The following is a 25,285-nucleotide window of genomic DNA, read 5'->3' on the forward strand; positions in this document are numbered from 1 at the left end:
TGTTGCAAAGTCATGTCCCAGGGTTTATTTTTAATTATATTTATTAATTTTAATTTTAACTGCTTGGCTTGCTTTTTCCTCACTGGTTTGTTCAAGCAAAACCAGAATTGTCATAGAGAAGCCACATCTGTTGATCTGAAGAGGTTTCAACTGAATAAAAAATAGAATAACTATTGTTAATTCATTATTTAAATGAACACTAGCAGTTAATACCAATGAAGACTAGCGAATTAGAAGACATTGCATCTTATTTTAAGAAAATTTTAAAGCAGATTTATCATATGAGCCAGCAAATGAACCCTGAAGAACAGTAATGATCTGTTGTTTTTGTTTCCCATGTTGCAGTAACTCCCCACTTACATATTCAGGAAACAAAGCCTGGGAAGAAACTGTTAGAAATAGATCTGTGGGAGGATAACAGCCTGGGACATGGAGATCAAAATGATCTGTGGAATATTTTGGTTTTGGTCTGTGGCAGTGGGGATCTGTACATGGATATATAATATATTAATAATAATTAAATAATATTAATGTCCCAGAGATGCCACATGTTCATGGGTGGGCAGAGTCCCCTGCAGGTCTGGGGTCAGGCTCTGCCTCTTGTCACAACTGCTACTTTTTAAGCTGAAGCAGTTTTAGAACATTTTCATTTCTCTGGGATAGAAGTTGTGACCTTTCAGATGAGCTGGATGTTAATAATAAATAACAGTCTGTTATGATGCAAATGGAACATCTGGAAGGTGTCAGCAGCTGCCCATGGTTGGTGGGTTGGTTTCCACTGTCAAAGTGCAGGAACTCAGGTGGTCACTGTGTCCCACCTTCTTTTAATCTATTTAAACTCAGCTATTTGCTCTGCTCTGGCTTTATTCTGTGCTACAGTCTCAACTGGCACATTCCTTACATTTTAGCAGCTTTGGACATGGTTCTGCCTTTGCATTTGCACCATTTCCTCATCTGATGCCAGCCAAGCCCAAGCCCTGGCTGCTGCTGGCTCCTGTTCCCAGGAGCATCACCAGAGGCTCTGGGGAGCTCTGACTGTTCCCATCTGATTTAACACACAAGCTTTTCTCCAGAGGAAAATGTGACATAAACCAGGTGTGGAAGTTGTTGATAGATTGACCTAGGTGAAGGATTAGGTGAGAAAAACCTATAAAGATTAAAACCTTTAAAGATTAAGGGCAATTTTGTTATGTAAATCCTACTCTTAATTTTTTTTTTTCTTCTGTTGTATCCTGGCAGCATTTATTGAGTGAATTCAATGATCTTTTAACTCAAGGATCTCTTTTGAGATTCCATCTTTGAATCATGCTGGTAAAATGGGACTAAGAAAAGAATATTAATACATATTTCATGTTTTAATCTGTGGTTCCTATTCAGGTTTTTTTTTAACCTTCTCATTTTAAGTTTTTTTTTTTTTTTTTAAGTGTGTGGAAGTCATATCTTCAGCCTGTACATTTCTTGGCAGGGTGAATAAGTTTAACATTTTCTTTTTTTTTTTTTTTTTCTTCTTTCACAGGCAAAAAAATGATCAGTCTGAACATTCAGTCTGTCACAACTTACAAGACAATTTCTAATGTCATTGGATATCTAAAAGGAGCTGTATTTCCTGGTAAGTATCCCTGTGGCATTTGTATTGATTACTTGTTTCACAATGGCTGGGAGTCATACCTGGGATCAGGATCCTATTTTCCTACATAATTCACTAATGCAGAGGAAAGAAAAAGACCTTTTTTTAGTCATTTTGTGATGTATGACAAGACAGAATATGAGGGTTAAACAGAGAATGAACTGAAGGGGATATTGTAGTTACAAAAAGCAGATTTTTACACAAGCAGCAGGTGATGCACATGAACCACAGAGACTATCAGTAGTTTGTACCAAGTAACTCTGTTATGCTTGTAATTTTAACACTTGCTGCAGCATTATTTTGTGTCTCAGTCATGCCTTAAGCTAGTTTTATACAATTCTATGAATAATAATTACTGTTCTCTGTGTCTGATGATTGAACAATAGGACTAATGACAATGCAACTGGGACATAAAGCACAGCCCCCCTCTGTACTTTGACACTGTACATAAATAATGCCATAATCAGGATATCATAAGATCATTCTGAGATTATTAGTGAATTTACCTAAAGCTGAAGGGTTTCTGCACTGTGAATGAATGCTGTTGCTGGTTACTGAAATAATGCAAACAATTCCTAGTGTGCAGATGATCATCAAAACATCATCATGCTTGCCTTAATAATCTTTTATTAGCTTATGAAGAAAGGATGGAAATTTATTTACAGTCCCTTAGGAGGTGGGCCAGTCATTTCATATTTTAAGTAATGGAATGAAGGAGGTGGAGAAAATTTCATTCCTGTTGGTGAAATAACGACTCAGTGCCTGCAGAACTTTATACTTCTCACCAGACTTTTTGTTTATTTAAAGCAAGAGAGGAAACAATTAGCAGAGTGAATTTAATTTCTGTGAAGGATTTAATTTCCTCCATGACTTTGAAGTTACAAATCTGCTATTATTAATGTTTTGCAAATAGCTGTCATGAAGTTGGAAAGGCAGAAACTGCCATTTTTAGACATTCTGTCTTCTGAATTGTGAAACAGCAGCAAGAAAAAATAATAAAAAGTATGCTTCAGTTTCTGTTTAACAAGTCTTCTATATGTTCTCTATACCAGAACCTTTAATCTCAATTTTAATCAGAGGCTGCTTTTTGGAGGTTTGCCAATATATGTTGAATTTCAGGAATCTAAGGATATATATAAAAAGTTAAGTCAGTAGCAGTACCCAGATGACAACATTTTATCCCATGGATGTCTGGCTCAACAAGAGCCATAACAACTGTCCTCTAGAATAGGCACAAGTTAAAAGTCTAATGCACTGTAATATTTTGTACAAAATCAATTTCAGACCTTTGTTTCTTTCTCTACTCTTCCTGGTTGACACGACAGTCATTCCTTCTCAACTGCTTTGAATCTTGATATTTTCATGGCATTGACTCTCTGTCATTTTGATGGGGGTTTTGCTCATTTCATACACATGAAATACTCACCTTTATGGTCACAGAAGTGTAGAAAGAAGGCAAAATTTATCTTTAGTGCTTAATGAAAGACTGCAGAGCATCACCAAGGGTGAAATTTATTTCTTTTTGCTTAAAGACCACCTAACACACACATACAGACAAGCACATCTCTCTAATGGTGACCTTAGCTGGCATTTGATCTGAGGAGTAAGAACAAGCATCTGAAGTGTAACTGAGATGTTAAAATATTTAGGAGTAGATGAAATGTGATAGTTGGTAGCATTTTAAAACCCAAAAAACGTAACACTGATTTTATAGCTCTATTGGACATGGCTGAAGATGGGATATATAATAAGAAAAGACAGGATAAGGAGACTCTTTTTAATGATAAATCCCTGTTGTCCAGCCCATCAGTACCCTGAACACTATCCTGTGTTATCACCTTCAAGGGTATCTGATGGCTATTTTTTTCTCTATCTCTAGTTCTTTCTCTTTTTTTCTTTTTTTGCCATGTGATCCTGAGAAAGGACAGCTGCTGCCTCTGCAAGCATGACCATCCTTGCTCCTATGCTTTTCCTGTAGTCATTTGCTTTAGGGTATTGCCTATATTTGAGGGAGAGATGTGCAAAGATGAAGAATTTCAGAGGAGGCACCAGCTGTTATGTTTTGCCCCTGCTCATTCAGCTGGCATCTCCAGCAGTAAGTTGATGCTTCTTCTCCATCAAAATATCCTGCATTATTTTAATGAGACCTATCTCCTCTCACATAGTCTGTTCGCAGCATAAACAGAAATTATTATATGTCAAGCACTGATCCTGTCTGATCCCTCTGTGTTAGTAACACTTCCCTTAATGACCTAGAGGCCACTCATTTTGGTTCCTAATTCCTGTCATTAAATGAGTTGATGATCCTGTGTTTTTTCATTGTCACTGCAACCTATAATTAAACCTTTCAACGTACAAGTTGCAAAATTATGGGGTTTAGATTTCATTTTGTTGCATTGAATTATTATGTAAGTCTAGATTGACACTGTGAATATCTGTTTTTAGAAAGAAATTCTCATTTCCATACCTACACACCCCTCAAGCAGTTGATTGAAAGTATTGTTTTATAGGTACCTAACACATCTTTTCTTTGTAAAGCATTTTCGATTCCTTATTGAACAACATGTTCAAATATTTTGTTGAACAATTCTAGTGAAACTCCAAGTTGATAGAGAATGCTTTCATAATCAAAGTGTTCATTTAATATTGTTTCCAGGCAGCAGTCACTGCAAAACATACCAAGCAGATATTTTAATTTTATAGGCAAATACAAAGTGTGGGCAGCTGTCTCTTGCTGTGATCTGTTGCAATTGTCATCAACTGACAGCAAGTGAATGAATTCACTTGATTAAAGAAAGAAAAAGAAATCTTTTGCACTTCTTGGAGCCCATATGACACTCAGGGATTGTTGTGGGTCTGGCATCTCTGTTCTTCACTGTTGATAACTGTTCTTTTGTTGTCACTTGATATCCTGAAATAGGGAGAGAACACCTTTAAAAGTCTAGATCTGGGCCAGGAGGAAACTTCACAAAATATCAAAGCAAAACCTGTAAACAATCCTTTAAAGAGGGTTGTGAATTCATCTCACACAGAAGGTTAATAGCTCATTCAGAATAACTCAGCTTCAACTTTCTGACAGGCCTCAGTCACACCAGTCAGTCATGTTATTTCATAACACATCATTGGTTCTGGAGTAAAATAAGGGTTTTTTTTTTCTCTTGTGAGTGGTATCATGGCTATTTATAATGCCTTGAGAGAAGAAGACTTAATTTCATTTCTCTGAAAACACAAGTGTGTTAGGTTGCTTTTTTTTTTGTTGCTCTTTTTTTCCATGAGTAACCATAGGCATATTTATTTCAGGTTGAAACTTCTTGCTTTTCATTCTATAAAATTCTTCCAGCATTAACACAGCTGCTAGGTGTGACTTACCATTTCATTATCTCTATCCCTCTGTCATGTCTCCTCTTTAAACCTGCAGTCCAGGTATTTTAATGTCTCCTTCCATGGAAGGCTAAGTCCTGATCTCTAATCTGCTTGCCAGCTGCTCCACTGCTGTTTCTGCCATGTCTTTTTTGAGGTAGGGTGGTGAGCACTGAACACAGTCTTCCAGGTGAGGGAGTGCTAATACTTTGTGTGTTTTCTTTGTTTCCCATTGCACTGCCATACCTTTGGTTTTCTTTTTTTCCTTTTTCCTTTTTTTTTGTTTTTGTTTTTGTTTTTGTTTTGGATGCTGATATGTATTGAAGATCATTTCCTGCTTTTTTTTTTTTTTTTATAACACTCTACTGTGAGCATGATTGTCTGTATGACCTAGTCCTGGCTGTAAAAATGGTCTATATCAGATCTGTAAGGAGAGCAACAAGTAAACAAAGAAGGCAAGGGCATGGGGATTAATTTAGGAAACTTTATACATATTTTTATTTAGAAGTTTATTTTTAACTATTTATGTATAACTATTTGTGTATAACTGTGGTATGATTGTCTTGCATGTCACCATATACATTTTTATTGACAGCTTTGTGTTGCATTAATGACAATACACACTACTAATACAGCTCATTTTTAGAGTTGTTTGGAATTCTTATAATCTGGGTATCCAGAAAAAAATGTTTTTTATTTGTCGTTTTTTTTATTCCTCATTTCAGACAGATACATCATCATTGGCAGCCATCACAGCAGTTTGGAGGGGTATGGTGGGCAGGGCTGGGCCAGCAGCACTGCTGTCATCACAGCCCTGCTCCAAGCCCTGCTGGCCGAGGTGCAGAGGGGCTGGAGACCCGACAGGACCCTGCTCTTCTGCTCCTGGGGAGGAACAGCCCTGGGCAACATCGGCTCCTACGAGTGGGCTGAGGTAAAGCTGCTCTGGGAGCAGCCCTGCACTGAGCACTGCTGCTGCTGAGAGTGCAGGCTGTGTGAAAACACCACCTGCAGCTGCTCTCTGTGCTCCTTCATGTACAGAAATCCAGGGAAACACCCACTGAGGCCATGCCTGGGGATAATGAGGCTGCAGGGTGTTGCCATGGCTGTGCAGGTTGCATCTACAGCACCTTTGGGAGATGATTTCCCTCCCTAATTCAGTATTGTAAAAGGGAATTGCCAGGGTTTGGCAGGGAGAAAAACCTCAAAAAAGAGCATAGGCACAGAAAGAACGTGGAGAGTTTTTTCACTTTCTTGAGTGTTTAATATTTAATAATTTTTCATCTATGGGCTTAGTGTGGGGAGAAGGGAATCAGGAGAGAAAGAAGAGAACCATGATGTGGTTTACATAATTAAATAAACCTTGCAGTGTCTCCATGGCTAGTGCTGATTCACTTCTCACACATTTGTGCTAAGGAGTTGCATACAGACAATTCCTTGGGCTCTTACTTCCAACAGTAGGAATCAACTGGTTGAAAGAAAATACCTCAAAAAATATTGATGATCATACATGTCTAAACTAGACTTCATGTCATAAAAGAGTTGCTACTCCTTTAGGCAGAGAGTTTCATGGCTGCTTTTCCAACTCTAATGGTCCAATGAATTAAAACAGTAGGTAAAATAAAGAGTTAATTGCTTTTTATCATGCATAAGAAGCAGACAGCCCTCAATGAAATTTCATACTTCCAACATGATTATTCTTCAGAAACAAGAGGGGGTGAAAAAATCAAATTGGAAAGATCCAGGCTGGAAGCAAAATTTGTTTAGTTCCACTTCAAGTCAGCTTTGCATCAGATGTAATTGCGTTACACCCCTTCTGTTCAATATAAAGAGGCACTTCATGCAAAGAGGAACTCATTACTGAGAAGGCAAAGGGGATCCTTTTAAAAAAGAGATAATAATTGAAACAGTTTGTACATGCTATTTTTATAGCCTGAAAAATAATAAAATGAAAACACTGGGAAAGTTATGCAATTCAAATCTGAATTTGGTCTCTAAATATTTGAGTCTATTTAAGTGTTGATAATGATTGCTTTTGAAGTTTGTCTTCTGTCAGGCATAAGTTTAAAAGGCCATGATGTTGTTTCACAGTGTGTAATGTTTTCATTTTTGGCCTTACAAGTGTAGTAATTTTTAATTCCTCCCAGACCTGTTTGCATTTTCTATAGATGATGTGTGAAATGGAATTATAACTTTTGCTGTATAGAGAAATAGCACTAAGATATCCTTTGAAGTTCATAAGAGCATATTGTATGAAGCAGTACTTAACTAATACTTGGGGAATCACAGAGGATGGAAATGTAGGGTGCAGTTTTCCCCTAGAAGCAACCAAAATAACAAAACCAGCCTTAATTATAATGATGCATAGTAGTAACCATTTTTTCTGCTTGTGTTGTAGGATCTCAGGAGTGTTCTTCAAAGAAATGCTGTGGCCTATGTCAGCCTCCATAATCCAGTCACAGGCAACTCAACTCTACACCCTGTTGCATCCCCTTCTCTTCAGCAGCTGGCAGCAGAGGTTAGAAATAAAATATTTAGTTTCATATGTAGTTTATGAAGTTACATTGTTAACTTGCTTAAGACCAGTTGACGTTGGACAGCAATAGGTGGTTATTTGTTTAAGAATTTTAACCTCACAAATACACATGAACTGTTTGGTTTTTTTTTTTAAATTAAGCAGGTTAAGTTTTAATTTAAAAAATAATAGATTAAGAGGTTGTAAGGGATAACTTGTTTCACCTGTTTATTAGATGAAGTCTGAGCACACTTGCATGCCCTGCAGCTTTTTTACCTTTTGGCAGCTTTAAAGTAACATATTTGTTATTCCTCAGCACAGAGCACATTTTTCTCATCCCACTCAGGTCTTTCCAGACTGTTTCTCAATTTGCATTTAAACCTGTATATTTACAGAGGTAACATGGCACACAGGGAGAGTGTCACTCCTGCCATAATAAACCCTGTCTAAAGTGAGTATGGCAGGCTCAGTGCTCAGTGATGCCTGTGCAGCTCATCTGGAGTCAGAATATTCCACAGGTGTAAGGCCACACAGGCCTTAAACTGATGACCCTGAGGTTTCTGAATTTATCAATATTTTACATGAATGGACAATAATGTAAGGCACATTCTAAATTACAAAACCAGTTTGAAGGGATATGCATGAAATGGAGCTCAATTTCACTTTCATAAATTATGCTTTTTAGATGTTTTTTTCTGTAAGTTTGCCAAATGAATACTTACTCTGATGTTCCCTTGACTTGCCTTTGAAGTATTTGGTAATAAGCACTCCTCAAAGCTGTATCTTGGATTAAATGCAGTTTAAGACTGATCTGGCTTGGCAATTGTTCAACTAAGTTAGTAAAATGATATCAGTAAATTGCTTCTTAGCAGTCTTAACCACTTCTCCTGTTCAGTGTTTAAGTGGTAATTTCCTCATGGAAAGAATCTGATTTTTTCTGTGTGAGTATAATGAAAAATGTGATGCAACATTGTTTCAGAGCAAAAAAATCAACCTTCCATTTGTGGAAAATTATTTATAATGTTATATATGTGAGTCTGCAGGTGCTATGGACATGTTAACTCACATTTTATTATCAGTTTTAGCAATTGTATTTACAGGAAATACTCTCCTGAAAAGTTCTTACCCTTTTGTTAATCTAGTGGTGTTGGCAGTTCTAGCTCCATTAAAACAAGTATTTGCCATTTAAGGGAGTAAGTTTATTTCATTAGGTCCTTGAGCTATTTGTGTTTTTCACATTTTATTTCTTTGATTCCACAACACAATCCATGGCAGTGATCTGAAAACTAAATTGTCTGCAGCAGTCTCTTTATTATCTATTTATCATTTTATTAAGACTCAATTCTTTCATCTTAATAAATGCCACATTAGTATGAGCATTACAGTCATGCCCTCTGTCCTGAAAAGAAATCAAATTTCTGCTTTATTTCTGTGGTGTTGAATAATATTTTGTAATTCTTGCAATAGCAGTTGTGTTCTGTTCTGCAGTATGGAAAGAAACCCCTCTTAGCAGCCTTGCCTTGCACCTGTTAATTAATAAAACGTGACTAGAATGTAATTTTTTTTAAAGTCCTAGTAAACACCTTCCATCTCACTTCTGATTCTTTAGTTTTGAGAGTGTATCCCTTCTGCATGTTTATCCTAAAGCCCCATTAAAAAAGTAAAGGATAAAATACCTGTGAGCATTTTATCTGTATGGCTTTTCTTTCTGTAGGTTATTATTAATTGTAATTAATATAACTTTCATGCAGTTTGTGACATTAAAAAGATTTATAGGAATTACTGCTTCCAATTGCTGGCTAGATTTCTGAATTTTTGTCAAATGTATTGACAGTGATGGAACAGCCAGCACAAATCCTTGTTTGTTCCCAGGGGTGCTCACAATTTATTTGCCATGTGCCCAGAAGATTTTCTCTGGAAGACTGATCTGCTTATAAAGAATATTGATATTACTTCCAGTACTTGCTAGGAAGACAATGTAATTACAGATTACCTGTAAGTTATGACACAGTGCAAATGGGGTGAGATGTGATTTTTTTTGGAGCTCATCTCATCTTGAAGAAATTGTGAGTCTGTTCACATGAGATTCTTGCTACCAGGTGCAGGTTCCAAAGAGCATAAAAATTCCAGTGAGAGAAAAGGATCATTTTAATTTGTGTGAGCTCTGAATATAGATTAGAACAGAAAAGAAGGTGAAACAGGAATTTAGAATTAATGATATCACTTCATTTTAAAAAGAAAAGATAGTTGGATAAAAGTTTTCCATAATTTGTGAATACATGGAAGATCCTCTACTGTTCCTTTGGATTCAGTGGTAGAATTCATAATTTAATTCCATTTTTAGACCACAACAAAAGAAAGTGCCATGCATTATTTTTCCTTCTACTCCTAAACAGTGTTGTACCATTGTTTGGAGTTAAGGAAGACTGAAATCTCACAATTATTTGGGTTTTGTTCAGTGCTTACTGTCATGCTAAAGTTGTGTGTGAAAGAAAGGGAAAATGTATTGATAGGAAAAATTAATAAATATTAGAAAAGCCTGCAGAGTCTAAGTGTTAGAATTCTAGGGATAACAATGAAAAGCTCTCGTTTGTCCTGTGAAAGAGAGCTCAAGTAATAATCAGATTTAGTGCAGACCACTCTGTGGATGCTGCAAAGAACATAATTTAAAGAGAACTGTAGAGAAATAGCAAACTAAGATGGGTCAATGCACACAGCAGTATTTACTTTCTGTGGTTTTTTTCCCCTAAAATAAAACTTTGGACTGTTGCATCATTGCAGCTTCCACAATATTTTTCCCCCTTAATTTCTGGGAAAAGTAGGGAAGAAGTTTTAGCTGAAATGTGTGGATATTCTGAACTCAAAAAGGAAAAGAAAAATCAGGAAATCTAATAACTTGTTCACTGTGTGAGGTTTGGCAATCAGAGAATAGAATAAGTGCTTGGCTAATTAACAGAGACCATGCTTCTTAAAGAATGTTTTGTATAAAGGGATTATATCTTCATATTGGTTGCAGGTTTCAAAAGGGAGCTACATAAGCAATCTGCAAATAATAATTTTATGTGCCTGTCTCTGGGATTCTGGTTGAAACACCAAATTACACGAAGAAGCAAATTTAAATATTTGGATTAATAAAGCAAAGAGGAATTCAAACAGTTCTGAGACCTTGACATATTTAGTTCAAATATTTTTTTATACAACTAATTAGTGTCCACATTAACAAGAGGGAAGGACTGCCAAGTTATATTTTTGTCTAGTGTTATTTTATATGGAAAATGATGGTTAATTCACTTGCTCAGTTGGTGAATCACCATTTTTTGGCTGAGTGTCATTGGTAAATTGGGTTTGTTTGAGGCTGAGATGCATTCTCTGTAAATAAGGCTAGTAATGATTTTTTCCATAATGGACATGTCACAAAGGAAAAAAAAAAGTTGTCACGAAACATAAATTCATTGCTGTTGTCTTTGAAGTGATTGTGTAACCATCAGACTCCAGGAATGCTGAAATTACTGCTGAGCCCAACAAAAGTTACTGCCCCTGTCTCCCAAGGAAAAGAGTGATTTAAAGCTATTGATGAATGAGTTGATCATTAAAAATGACTGTGCCAAATATTGCTCCATGCTATTTATTAGTATTTGCTTCCACTAATGGAGTAAAAGGCATAAAACATCTCTGCATTTAAAGGTGGTGTTATTGACAGAAAGCTCTTTTTTCTTTTTGAAGTAGAACCAAAGATAAACTGCATAGATGTTACTATCATTATTTCTTGATTTTTTAAAAAATCTTACATTAATGTCAGCATCGATTCTCTTCTTACAACTTCCTTGTGTTTCTCATTTTTTATACTGTCAGCATTAATAGTGGATCTCCTAGGGTCATATATCAGCTGTAAATAAGAAAAAACATGATTATATGATTATTTGAATTGCTTGTTCTATACCTTATAAGAGAGGATTATTGCTTCCCCAAGAGCTTTCAATCTTCACCTGTTATCACTTTTAGTGTTAGATTTGATTGCTGATGTTACTTTTTACATTTGTGTTCAGAACAAAAGAAAATCTCTTGAGAATCAGAAGTTTATGCTGTGAACTTCAATCTCAGGAGTTTCTAACTGTGTTAGAGTGATGCTGTTAATATAATTGGCAATACTTAATTGCCAGACCTATTAAATTAATTAATATGCTCCTTCTCCAATGTGGAAAGTTTCATTTAATGGTGTATTTGATTTGCAGGAAGTTTTTTTTGCATCTTCTAACCACTTTTTCCTTTTGATAAAATTCTGCTTTGTCCACTGTTACACATTTTTTTCACTCTTCTTCCAAATTGAATCATTTTAATAAATAAATACTGATTCAGAGAGTGAGTAATTTAACCTGCTTATATATTTTGTTGTTATGAAAATACTATTGCTGTTAAACATGGAGAAAAGAGTTTATTAGCAAGACATAATGAAATAATGAACCAGTTTTCCAGCTGTGATTTTACTGGAGATTTGGTACAATCCCTTTGTTCCTGATGACTCAAGTTTTCTGCTTCATGTCCTTCCCTGCATTTACATGGATTTGTAGTAAAGGTAAATTATATATATTTTCAGAAAGGTTTTCATGTTTTGAAATGTGTCTACTTTGATAACCATTGTGAATGAAACTGAATTAATCTGAACATTTTATTACCTTTAAGTGTAATACTGGAGGAGGGAAGTTAATTCCTTTTCTGCTGCAGAAATGGGATTTGGTTCAGGGTTTCTCTTGTCCAATCTAGTTAATATTGTCTCATATAATGAGCTGTACTATGTAAGGGAATTGTTTTTCCCTTCCAGACCCTTTAGCCAGACTACAATATTAGAAAAATTAACTTCACTTCTGTCTAAATATTCTTTTATATAATTTCATCTTGATTATTTCCCTTCAGAGCTTTTTCATGATCACAGAAAGATGTTTTATTAGCAGTAGAAAAACCTCTAATGTAGAGAGTTTAAAAGTAAACTTTTAGTTCTCACAAAAGAAGATAGATTGAGAGCTCTGGATATTTTAAAGTTTCTATAAAATTATGGTGATTGGCATATTTTGTTACATAATTTTTTTCACCCCTTTAATTTCAGTGCTGTCACAGTAACAGTTCTTACCTGTGAAAACAAAAGCTTGATTGCTTCAGGGCTGTCAATTGAACTTTTGTATCTCTTGTTTAGGTATGCCTATACAAGAATTACTGAAATTTGGGAAGGAGAAAAAAAGAAATCCTCAAACACCTGACCTGGTTAGTGTCAGTCATCAAAAGGAAAAAAAAAATCTTCAAATTTTAACGTAGGCATATTTATTGGCAAGAAGTTAGAATTCCTTTATGAATTCTTTGAAACCAGGTGTGAGGAAAATCATTCCAAATCCATTTAAAACTGTGAAAGTCTGAATAATCACAAGCATAAACTTGAACTGTTCTGGGGTTTGCCTGGTTTGTGCATTCTTCTTCTGTTTATCACAAGCATATTCTGGTGATGATGCCTTGTCCAGTGTAAAAAAACTGAATTAAAAACTGAGCTAAACAGAGCTAGAAGGGAGATTTTTGTGACACCATGAACAGACAATGTGAAATTTCAAAAACAATTTTGAGCTAATTGAATATATGTAAAAAATACCTGCATTTCCTAAATTATTCCTGAGGTTTTAATTAGTCATGTAGTTGTAATGTAGTTAATTTTTGTTTACTGAGTGAAAGAGCCACAATTCCCATAGTTATTCCTGTCTTGAAGTGCACACTGAATAGGACTTCAATAAATAGAACAGAGGAAATTTTACAGCAGATAATCTCAGATGTCAGGAAAAGCCAAAATACAAGAAATAGTTTTCTTGGAGGTTCTGCAAAAAGCTTTCTTTCAGCAGCTAAAGGTCACCCAGCTCCAACCTCTGGCTCCTGGCAGAGCATTGAAAGGGATTTCAAAACCTGTTTTGTAGCCTTCTATTTTAACACTTTAAATGCTTCAAGTTTTCTTTCAAAAGATGTAGAAGAGCTGCTGACTCCTCTGCTTTGAAACACATCATCCTTGTCTTGATTAGATAATTATTGTGTGTAATTACTTCAAAAAGTCTCAGTGTTCTACCTCAACAAGTAATTCAGCACTAGAAGGGAGACATAAAAACAAACACCCCCTAAAAAATCAAATTGAGAACTAGCTTCCTCTCACTTTAAACATATTCTTTTTTATTTTATTTTAACATAACACTGGTTGTTTTTAACTTTAATTGTATATGTTTTCAAAAAGTTGCACAGTCAATTCTAATTTATTGCTATTGATTTTTTTGCCATAGGCTTTTGAGCACTCCTTGGAAACTGTTGTGCTCAGAATGGAAAAGGAAAACAATATTTATTATTAAGATTAATAAACAGCTCATGGGTTTGTGAGAATAGAGATACAGGTGATCTTTCTGACTTTTCATATATTACCAGTGTCTGTGACAGGAAAGGAAGAGATTTCAGTTTCTTCAGTTCTGGCTAATTAAAGATTCAAAATTACCACCTAATTCTACAATTTGAAATCCAGAAATATGTCCAGACATTTGTGGAAAAGTTTATTTTGTAAAGACAGCAGCACAGACTTTCATTTAACATCTTCAGTGATAATATGGAAATCACTATAAAAACAGAGGTTTAGGATAATTGTTACTCATGGATTTCCAGTTTACACAAACAGACTGATGAATTGTTAGAGGTGTTACATGTCAATGGAGAACCAGCTTGGAATGGAGCTTTTTCTAACAACATTTTTTTGACAGAAACACTAAATTCAGTGTTGGTCAACACCTTCATTATTTATTGGATATAAACTTGCCACTCATATGAAAACAACTGCTCTCAGTGTAAGAATATTCCCTTCTTTTTAAAGAAAATGATAGAGTAGACAATATAAATGTTGTATTTAGCTTCAAACCCACAACTCTCAATTGTGGCAGAAAGGATATTATTAAATACATCTGAGTTCTTGTATCTGATTTCTTCTATAAATACCAATCATGGAGAATGAAACAACCAGGACAATGAAGATCATATTTTGGAGCTTCCAGGCTGTTTATACTTAGAAAATATATATATGTGTGTGTGTGTTTGTGCAAATGCACACTTGATTTTGTATCTATGAATAAAACTGTGAGCTTAGGAAAACTATTCCTATCTAGACAATTATTTGCATATACAATTATAGCAAGAGATACAAACTGTGGCAGGTGGAGTGCACAGAGAAAGATTTAATATTGAGGAAAAAATGAGCTCATGTTTATGGGATTCAATAGCTTTAGTCCATTAAAATATATTGGGTTGCAAAGTAAATTTTTTCCAGACTGCTGACTAGAATCCACACCTTTGAAAATTCATGTAGGTGCTGTATTATTTAGTATTCTCAGGAATACATATGTGTAGCATTCATTAGTCTTCTTTACCAGAGTAAATGTGCTTTAGAATGCACTTCACTGGATTTGTCAATTTGTTTTCTCAATTTGTGCAGTTCAAACATTTCTCCCTTACAGACTGTGTGTGCATTGTTTCAGAAAGCTCCATTTTATTTCATCAAAAGTAACTTTTAAAGATTGGAATTTGGAGGATGAAACCTGAAACATAATGTTATAGTTATTTTTCTTAGATTATATTGTGCAGTAATTGCAGAAGGTTTGAGTTGTCTGTGTTATAGAACTCTGCTAATCAGTTCTGAAATAAAATCATTATCAGCCTTTCTGTTACTGGTGCTTACTGTGCAAAAGCAGTGACATATCCCTGAAACCTTATTAATAAAACTCCACATTTTCTTAACAAAATATTAATTATTTTTAGTTTTCTGGTACTTGACTGTACATAGAAATTACCATATCCCTGTTTGATGCTATACTTAGGTTTTGGAACTATCTCAGATAGTAATCCTAATTTTCAGAGCACAAAGAAATACATAATTTAGATGTATGATGACTTCTGGCTGGCTACTGTGTGTTTTCTTGAAAATTTTTTCAAAGTTCCTTAGACTAGATCAGATTCATGTAAAAACAGAATGTGAAACCAGATTCTGGTTGCAACCACATTTTATTTAAGTAGATGGAATTCTTCTCCAAAACTCTAATATTTCATATTGTTCTTGAAACCAAGTTCAAATGAACTTTGATGGAAACTAGAAAGAAAAAGTCATTTGGCCATATGGAATTCCCTTCTCTAGGTTTTCTCTTCTCCTTTCCTCTCTGCTCTTGTTTTGCTTTACAGAGGCAATACCAAGGATGCTTTCTTGTGCTTTAGGTAGATAAATTTGGAAGAATCCAGTCAGGAAAAGAGTTTTACAGTACCCCAATGCTGTAAAAATAAAATAATTCTACATCTTTTGGATCATTTAATTTATCTTGCAGTGGAGCTTGGAGACCTGTATTTATGGTGCTGACACACTTTAATAAATCTGCTTTGTGATTATCTTCCTGAAAAATTCAATTTCTACAGATACTTGATATCTTAAGTGCAAATCCTGTTATTATACCATTTGCTCAATTCCCATTGAAGTCCAGAAGAGGGTTTTTATATGAAAAATACGATGGTGGTTTATTGACCTTCATGGTCTGTGTGGAGTGGTTGGGAGTGAGTTCCCATTTCAGAGACTGAAAAATAGGTTTTTGTGTGGCTTGAAGGGGGTGATTTCTTCATGCACAGTTGCTGTTCAGAAGTTTCAGGGTTTGCAGGTTTCAGGGCAAGGTAAAGCTTTGTCAGCAATAAATTTCTTTGCCCTTGCTCAGGCTGGTGCCACGAGGGGAGATTTGCCAAATTGTGCCAAGAGAGTTCTTCCAAAGAATTACTGATTTTTGGTGTTCTGTACCATAAAACAATTTCTTCATTTGTGTCTGTTACAATTGAAATTTGATCTTGATTACAGTAATAATTTTAAGCAGTTTCTTGAAATCTACCATCAATTAATGTAACTCACTAAATAGTGAGGCTGGGCCTGTGGTCATGGAAATTCAGTCTTTAAAGTCAGTTTACTTGGAGTCTTGGAGAGTTTGCCTTCCTGTGCTGATGAAAAAATATGGAAGAAGTTCTAATGCAATGTTTTCTGGGGTGCTTTGGAGAAACACAGCTACCAAAGGTGTGTGCAGCAGTTTTTCAATTATTTTTTTTAAACTTTGTAACTCTGTATTTTTAAGCTACTGGACTCTTTAAGCTGCTTGGAATTGCTGATGGCATTCTCATTGCAGTCTGGCCACTTATATAATTCATGCTATGTAATTTTAGCTTTAAATATTTGATTGCTCTGAAATTCTCTTATCAAATGGGAACATACTTGCTTGATTTTTACCTTCCTTAAAAAAGCCATTAAAATTCCTAGCAGTTTGTACTGAATGCTTGCAACAGGTACATCTGACTCAATGAGGCATGGGACTTCAATTTGGTTATAGGAAGGATAAATGTAATTCAGAATCATGTAACAAGCATCAGGAATCAGAGAAAGACTGTCAGTAGATAAAGTTAAATGTAGAAAAAGTGCAGCATAGAAAATTAAATTTACACTATATAATTTTTTACTGCCTTCTTTTGTATCTCCTATCAGTTTGATGTAAATTTTGCAACTAAAATGTGATTTAGTCCTATGAGGTGCCATTTATTATAGAGACTTTACACTGATGGTCATGTTTTTTATTTGAAAATAAGGCAGATACTTAGAAGTATGCAAATACTGCTTAACAGAAACCAAAGTCTTGAACAAGAATTACAGGATTAAGTTTCATGTTTTCTAGCTGTAAACTAAATAAAAAATAACTCCATTTTGCAAACTAGTGCAACATAGAGCAATATATTTAAATATTTTGTTCCAAGCATAGATATTTTTCCATGCTTTGTTTTATAACCACTAGTATAGTAATTTTGCATTTTTTTAGGAAGTCACCATTGAAATACAAAAATTGGTTCGTGCAGTTTTGAAAGGTAGAACTGTAGTTTATTTTTGGCAGCTTGTGTTGCTCACATGAATTGACTTTTTCTAGTTTCAGTAGAAATCTGAATACAATATCACAACTGGGTCTTGGCTAATCTTGCATGACCTGACCTTTTGAAAGTATTGTGTTGGTCACCATTTTCAGTAAAAAAACTTCTCTGTCATGCAGAATACCTGCAGACTTTGTGAAAGAACAGTTTTAAAGTCATGAGATTTATCTTAAAGGCAGATTTTTTTTGTGTGAAAATGCAGTTCTACCTTCCTGCACAGCCTAAAAACCTGTTTACTCTGGGAATTTCCAGGTGTGGTGCTTTTGTGTACAAAAACAGAGAGTGCTTTGGTGGTGGGGGAATTTTAGGTGTCTAATGTTGATTCCCTGGGGTTTTAGTGTTTGAGAATCACTGCACTGCCCACGAGTATCAGAGGGACTCAGATAATCCTGAATTGCTTGTCCCTGATGACTTTCAGTAAACACAATTCTTGAGGGAGTTTTTTTCCTCTGGTGACAAGTTCCTCTCAATGGAATGTGTGTGTGTGTGTACAAGGAACACTTTAATGTGGTAGTCATGAAGAATTCCAACTAGGAGCAATTTCTGAGATTTAAATCTTTCTTTTCTGTGAATGATTCTGCAGTGCTACAGAATTTCACCTGAGTCTTCATATTGCCCTTAAAGGTCATTAAATAATAAGATTTCAGATATTTTCAGTAAGGCTTCATGCATGCTTAAATTAAAAGATGTTTAAGTGGGAAAGCAAAATTGCTAAGAAACTAAGGAACCAACATTTTATTAATGTTTAATCATTTTAATCTTAATAAAGCATAAATTAAATGCATCAAGGTTTAGTCACTCCACCTCACAAGATTTCTTGGTGTAGCTTTAATCAGGTAATCAAATGATTGCATTGTATAAATAGGCAAATACATCACATTAGTGATGTGTAACATTCAGGCTATTTAAACCACAACTACTCTCCATCTATAGCATGCTAATTTTCACCAGCATATTTAGATTTTCTTTTCCTACACAGAGAAAAAAAAGAATGAATATAATTTAGAATTATTTTTATGCACATACTTGAATCATGTCAGTTTGATAAGGCTCAAAATTGGGTAAATGCTATGAATTTAATTTTTATGTAGTTTTTTTGTTCTATGATTTTGGGAGAGACAGGAATATTAAGTACCTTGCTTGCCTTTAGTTGGTTTGAAAAGCACTTTGATGTCTATGGGGCAAAATGCCATATTCAATCTCCTTAATAATTTCATGAGGAGCTGATTTGCATTAATAGCAATATGTATAATCAATCAATAAGACAGAGCAGAACAGGATGTTTACAGCCAAACCTGACAGTCAGCTGGGAGAAAACAGAAGTATGCTTGCCATAGAATTAATGCAATTCCTAGGAACTCCATGTTGTTGTTTTGTTTTTTTTCAATAGCCCTTAGCAGTCATCTAATAATATTTTTTAAGAACCATCAAGCCTTCTGTCTGCAAGGATCTGTTTACTGGAGTGTGACAGGTGTTTATAGATGAGACACACAGACCTGTGAGTCCTTTGCTGTGCAGCTTCTCTGGCCTTTGCTACCTGCTGCTGTTGATTTACATATTTACAGTAAGAAAGAAGCTCATCTCCTACTTTCTGCATTTTCACAAGGTGTGTGATGAATGTAATAAATTCTGTAGCTGCTTCTTTAGATGGTTTCTTACACTTTAAGTCCTTAATTGCACCAGTCCCTGACACAGGTGGTGATTCAGCTCAGAAATAGGGATTGATTATTCATGAAGAATAATCTTCCTTGTTGTAGTTCTGAAGCTGGGATGACTGACATACTGTAAGAATAACTTTTCATTTTTTACTTGCCCTGTTGAAAGCTCCTAAGATGTTTTAATCCACTTTAAAAAGGTGGTGATGTTTTAAGTGAAGCTGGAGTCAAGTAAAGAAAAGTAGTAACCAGAACTAACTAATAAGATCTGCAATGAAGTCCCACTTGATTATACTTCAGATGTATCAGAGCTATTTTAGGACATTACCTCAAATTAAATGTATTTACTTGGCCATATGGTGCTCCTCATTTTCTCAGATTTGTAACATAAACCTGTAAGATGGTGCTAAAACCCAAAATGAGCTCCAGAGAAATAAAATTATTCAATTACAGACAGCATGTGAATCCTTGCACTGGCACAAAGCACTCCTTGAATCCTGGCTCAGCAGTGGCTTGGTTTGCCTCCAGCCTGAAGGGAGGGCTTGAGTGACGCAGTGGAGCCCAGCCTGAGCAGCTGAGTGCTCTAAATACAGCCAGCCTGTGTTTGTCCTGTAAGGCTGACCAGCTGAGGAAATAATTTGGCTACTCTGCAAATGGGGGTTAGTTGTGTGTTGCTAATATCTAGTTGCTAGCATCTATTCTAGATAAATTTTTAAAGATTTTAAAATTAATTTTAATAGTTTTATTAATTGCAGAACATTTAAGTCCATTAGTCCATCAGTTCTGTTGCTAAGATTGCAACATTAAATACTTCTGTGAAAGAAACATTTCATTTGTTTAATGAATACAAAACACACTATATGAACTTTGCAGTTATCAGGGAGTTGAAGAATGCTGGTGTTGTGGAGACTGCATAACAATGAAAACAGATTGGAAATGCACAGCATCTTGCCTGTAAAGTGTTCTCCTATATTGGTGCTGGGTTAAATATTTATTGTTGAACTTGTCATTATGAGAGGCTTGTGTGTCAGAACAGTGCAAATAGAATAAAGCAGTTAAACCCTTAAAGTGCTGAACTATTGAATTGAACAATGCTGTCATAAAAGCATCAATCCTATACCATCAAGGATCACAATCTAAAACCCCCAAAATACCATATTTTATAGTCCTCTTAACCAAAGCTGTAAACATTTCATATATGAACTTCCATGCATAAGAAAAAATAAATTTTCTTAGTTGCTGTAGGAAGACATTTCTTCAGTTCCTGTTGGGCTGGTGGAAATGGGGGTGTGCATATTCAGAATTAACTGTCAAATTAACTGTATTTCACAATTTCACATCATTCAGTGAGCCTTTCAACATTAAAGGGAGAACAGGCTACCCATCATTTGTGAAACTTGCCCAGCTGGGTGGGCAGTATGAAGTGAGGAAATCTGATCTATGCTGCAGTATAGGACACTGGGAGATCCTTAAATGCCTCTAATTCCTGGAAGGAGCAGTGGATCTTGTACACAGGTATATATATATTAAAAAAATAATAAATATGTCTTTTTGACTGGATGTGTGCTGTGCACTGGGTTTGTGTAGGAGAGACTTTATGAGACACAAATGTGGTTATTAAAAACACCTTTTCCAGTGAATTTGTTGTTTGGGTTTCTGCCTTTTCTGTTAGAACTTTTTGAACAGACCTTGAACAACTGTGAATGTATATAAGAATGGCAGGAGCAGAAATGCTCAGCAGATAAAAAAAGAAGTAATGCAACTACCTTTCAAAATTACTTATGAAATGGAAGCTATTTCTTGAAGGTATTTTAAAATAATTTTCTGTGAGACTCTGCAGCCTTTATTTAAACTGGGTAATATGCAATTGCATTCTTCATGGCACCGAAATGAAACTGTAAAGCAATAATTATGCTAATTTTGAAATAGGAAAATACCAAGATTTTTCTCTGTCTAACATTTTCCTGATAACCTCAGAGACTTTAATATACAGAATTTGCTGTATTTTTGTGTTAAAGTATAGCCAATCTTAGGCTATTCTTTCAGAAAGCCTGTAATTTTGTAGGTAGGGATGAGGATGTTATGTTATACTATACGAACTGTTAGCTAAATGCAAATAATCTCCAGTACTTCAATTTCCTAATATTCTTGAAAAGAAACCTAAGTAGCTTATTTGCTGTAATAGATGTTGAAAGCCTTTACACCTACTGTTTATTAAGTGTTTAATTACCTGATAGATTTAAAAGCTACACAAGTGTGTAGCACTCAGTCTGGGCTTGATTTCCAGTTTCCATGTTTATTACAGTTCTGTTGCTAAGATTTCACCATTAAATACTCATGTGAAAGAAATACAAAGATTTCACTGATTAGAATTGCTTTAATAAACCTACACAGAAATTATTACTGACACAGAAGATGTGTGTTAAGTATCTTTAGCCTTTTAGCTCTGTTTTTCTTTTAAGTTCTACTTTGCAATTGTGGGAAATTCTTTACATTGCCTTAGCATTTCATAGATATATGAATATCAGAGATTGAATGTGATAATCTCATTCAGCTTTTTGTTGAGGTAGAGCATGCTATTAACTGAATAAAGGAATGATTCCTTAGGAGCACCATGATGCCTTCTGATCTTGTGGCCAGCATGAGACATCCCATGTGCCTTAATTCTTCTCTTTTCTCTCCTGACATCTTAGTTAGATAAGAATGTCCTTGTCCTCTGAAAGACTCAGCCATGTTGCTTCAAAATTTCACTCTGCCATTTATAAGATGCTTCAACCCAGAGAATGCTGTTTAAATGAGATATTGCTACAAGTCTTTGAGAATCTGACTGCAAATAATTAAGTAGAGCTTTTATTTGTGTTTGTTTCTTTCAGAGCCAGACCTTCAACTGTGTGGAAAAGGCCAGATGTCCAGTATCCAATGTGAGTTCTGTGCAGATACAGGGAGATTCAGATTATTTCATCAACCACCTCGGAGTACCTGCCACGCAGTTTTCCTATGAGGACATCAAAGCATCAGAGGTAGCTATGGCTAAAAATGGACAAACTGAAAATAGCAGGAAGATGGAATTATGTTTTCATAGGTTTTATCCTGTTGTAGTGGAAATTTATCTCCTCTAAGTGCATTTTTTTAGGTCTTCAGAGGCTTACCACAGAGCTCCCAAGTGACTGGTTTTGTAGGGATATAGTATTCAAAGAAACAGATACACATTGCTGATAGTTTTATAGGCTACATGTTATCTAACCCAACTTCTCAGCCTGTTTTCAACATTGAGGAAACAGGTATTGATTGATGTGTACTTTTTTACTGCACAGTAGGATGTGACAGTCTTCAAAATGAACTCTATATCCATTTTTATACCATGAGAAAAATAAGATTCTCTCAGATAAACCTTGGTGGTAAAGGTCTGTGTGCTTGATTGGAGTCTTCCAGACACCACGTTGGTTTTTTTCAGCCTATCATCCTCTGCAAGGTAGGTGGAAGGGAGATGCATTTTATGCTGTTTGGAGTTCAGGTAGGAGGGTTTGTCCTTCCTCCACCTTCACTACTATAGGTTATTTGCAGCTGGACATCTCAAACTCACCCTCATTTGGTCAGCTGAAGATCAGGAAGGCTGGAATTAAGTATTTCAAGACACAAAAGGCAGGAGAAGAGGTGTGTGTTTTCATGCAAATATAATGATGCACTGACTTTGTATTCTCCTCATTTTTCTTCTTTTTTTTCACTGTGCTCATCTCCTGTGTGCACATCTTTCTAAGCTGGGGAGTGAAGCTGAGGCTGGGTTCAGCTGGAATGTTTCCTGACACTGCATTGCTAATAGGCTTCTCTTTCACATAATGCAGAACAAAGCAGGCTGTGCCAAACAGGGAGTGTTGCTGTCGTGTTGTTGTGTAGATTAAAACAGATTAAGTCAAGAATTTGTATAAATAAGGAGACTTCTGTTTTGAAATAGCATGACAACTATGAGTCAAAGTTTTCTATTTCAGATTAAACACAAGGTAAAAGGCTGTAAGGAAAATCTGAGGGCAGGAGATGTGTGAGTTCAATGTTTATGGAAGGTTTGTGGTCCAGAGGAATTTTTTGTTGTCACTCAGCAGCTGTTTCACGTAGATTTCATTCAAGATCTGTGTATATACAATCTATAGAGCACAAGAAGAATCTGCTAAGTTCAGTATATCAAAGTAGTAAATATTTCCCAGCAACATTTGCAGTATGAACACTGAAGGTTCCCTTGGCTATTGTCTACTTTAATCTGAAGTAATTCTTCATATTCAGTTAACCTTGTAAATGTGCATTTTTGTCTCTCAGAATGACTCATCAATGTAATTAAAATCATAAAAGACAGTATTTCTGTATTTGTTTAAACATGACACTCGAAATTTGGTTCTTTGTTAAAAATTCAGTTTTTGTCCTTCTTGAAAAATAATTTCCTAGAAATAAACTTGGTAAGTGTAATCTGCAGTCTTGAAGTAGACATACTGCACTTCTCAGACTGTAGGAGACCTTGACCCTGTGAGATCTGTTTTATGTGAGAAATAAATCTGCTTGGCAAAATGTGTAAATTTCTCTTGGCAAGAGAATGGAACTTTTCCCTAAAAGGGAGGTTACACAGAATGGTTAAATTTGGATTATTTGCTGTATCTTTGTTATTTATTGCACGAGTTGTTAACAGTCCTCTGAAAGATTAGCTCATTGTCTCTCCTGTGTTCTATCAAACAAGCAATCTGTTTATCCTTTACTGTTTATTGCCATTGTTTATTGTGGATTCAGTTTATTGACAGATATTATAAGGGAGACAAATTATTCTGTGCCAACAGCCATATTAATAAACATTTTAGGAATTTCTATTAGGCAGGTTAGGGGCTGATAAAAATCTGCTGGTTTGCAGGGAGGGATTTTTGCTTGTTTGTTTCCATCCAGCTTTTTTAACTAGGCCTCAGCTTTGTCAGCTTCATTGCAAAACAAGATTTGGGCAGACAGGTTCAGGAATGGATGGTTTTGATGTGTTTTTGTAGGCTATCATTGTGCCAGTCTCTTCCACTGCTGTGACCTACTCAGGAATCACTCTTCCTTTGGAATATACATCACTTGTTTATTTTACCCACCTGTCAGCCAGCATGCAGTGTCAGGTAAAACTGATGCTGTTCCACAGCTGAAAAAAAACTGGTTTAGAGTTAAAAAGCCCAAGACCTGTGCTTGTATTGTTCCTCCAGAGCAGCAGCTCCAGGTCAGCTTTAGAAATGCATTTCTTCAGCCAGAGCCATGCCAGTCCACAGAGAGAAGGTTCTAAAAACCTTCCATTGACAAAAACCTGAGGAGTAAATACAAGGAAATAAAAGTTGTAAGAGAAAACATTCAGGCCAGAAGGGTAAGTAAAACTGTCTGGCTTGGAATTACATAATACAGTGAACCACAGCCTGGGGGAGGTTAAATCTGCCTGGCAAATGCCCCTGACCATTGGGTCTGGGAGCCAGTGAAGTGCATTGAGAATTCAGCCACTGCTGTAAAAATGCTCTGGGGAAAATGCAGCTCATTTATTCACCAGCAGAAAACAAGCAGAATTTTAGTCTCAAAGTAAGTAAACTTGGAGGAATTTCAGAAGTGGGAAAAAAAAAAAAAAATGTTGTCCCAATTTCCAAGATTCTTTTTCAGTTGTTGAAGAAAGCTTTCTTCTCTTCCTTACCTCTGGTATACTAGCTTTTCTTCCACATGAGAGTCAAATTCTGATTTGTAATGCATTAGGTGACAAGCTGGTCAGATTTTCCTGATATTGCTGATTATTTTGCTTACAGGAGGACTTTTGCTATTCCAGATAATGATTAGTGTGATCCAAGTGACTATGTAGAGTCTCCAGAGAGAAACCTAAACATTGATTTCAAAGCAGTTTCTCTGCTACTGAAATTCATGATTAGTCTGTTAGTCCTCACCACAGCAGAGAATAGGATTAGAAGCATATTCTGTATGTAGCTGTAAAGCTGACAGCAACAAGGAATGTATCTCCTACTCCTCTTCCTTATTTCCTTAAGATTTTTTATTTGTTTTTTGGTTTTGGTTTTTGTTTTTTGTTTTTTTTTTTGTATGAGCATAATCTCTCTAATTTTCTGTGTTTAATTTTCCTCTTGATGGAACACCTTAAAA

The 25,285-nt window shown here is 35.5% G+C and overlaps 1 protein-coding gene across 7 annotated transcripts in view; it reads left to right on the forward strand.

Moving 5' to 3' along the window:
• NAALADL2 (N-acetylated alpha-linked acidic dipeptidase like 2) overlaps positions 1-25,285 on the forward strand; it is a 400,924-nt gene that overhangs the window by 309,432 nt on the left and 66,207 nt on the right. For all 7 annotated transcript variants that reach the window (XM_079315503.1, XM_079315508.1, XM_079315504.1 and 4 more), the window contains 4 exons: positions 1,517-1,609; positions 5,713-5,918; positions 7,383-7,502; positions 22,021-22,167. In XM_079315503.1, coding sequence (XP_079171629.1) covers positions 1,517-1,609; positions 5,713-5,918; positions 7,383-7,502; positions 22,021-22,167 — 566 coding nt within the window. The remainder of the gene's footprint in view (positions 1-1,516; positions 1,610-5,712; positions 5,919-7,382; positions 7,503-22,020; positions 22,168-25,285) is intronic.

Source organism: Erithacus rubecula, assembly GCF_903797595.1.
Source record: "Erithacus rubecula genome assembly, chromosome: 11".
Taxonomy (NCBI): domain Eukaryota; kingdom Metazoa; phylum Chordata; class Aves; order Passeriformes; family Muscicapidae; genus Erithacus; species Erithacus rubecula.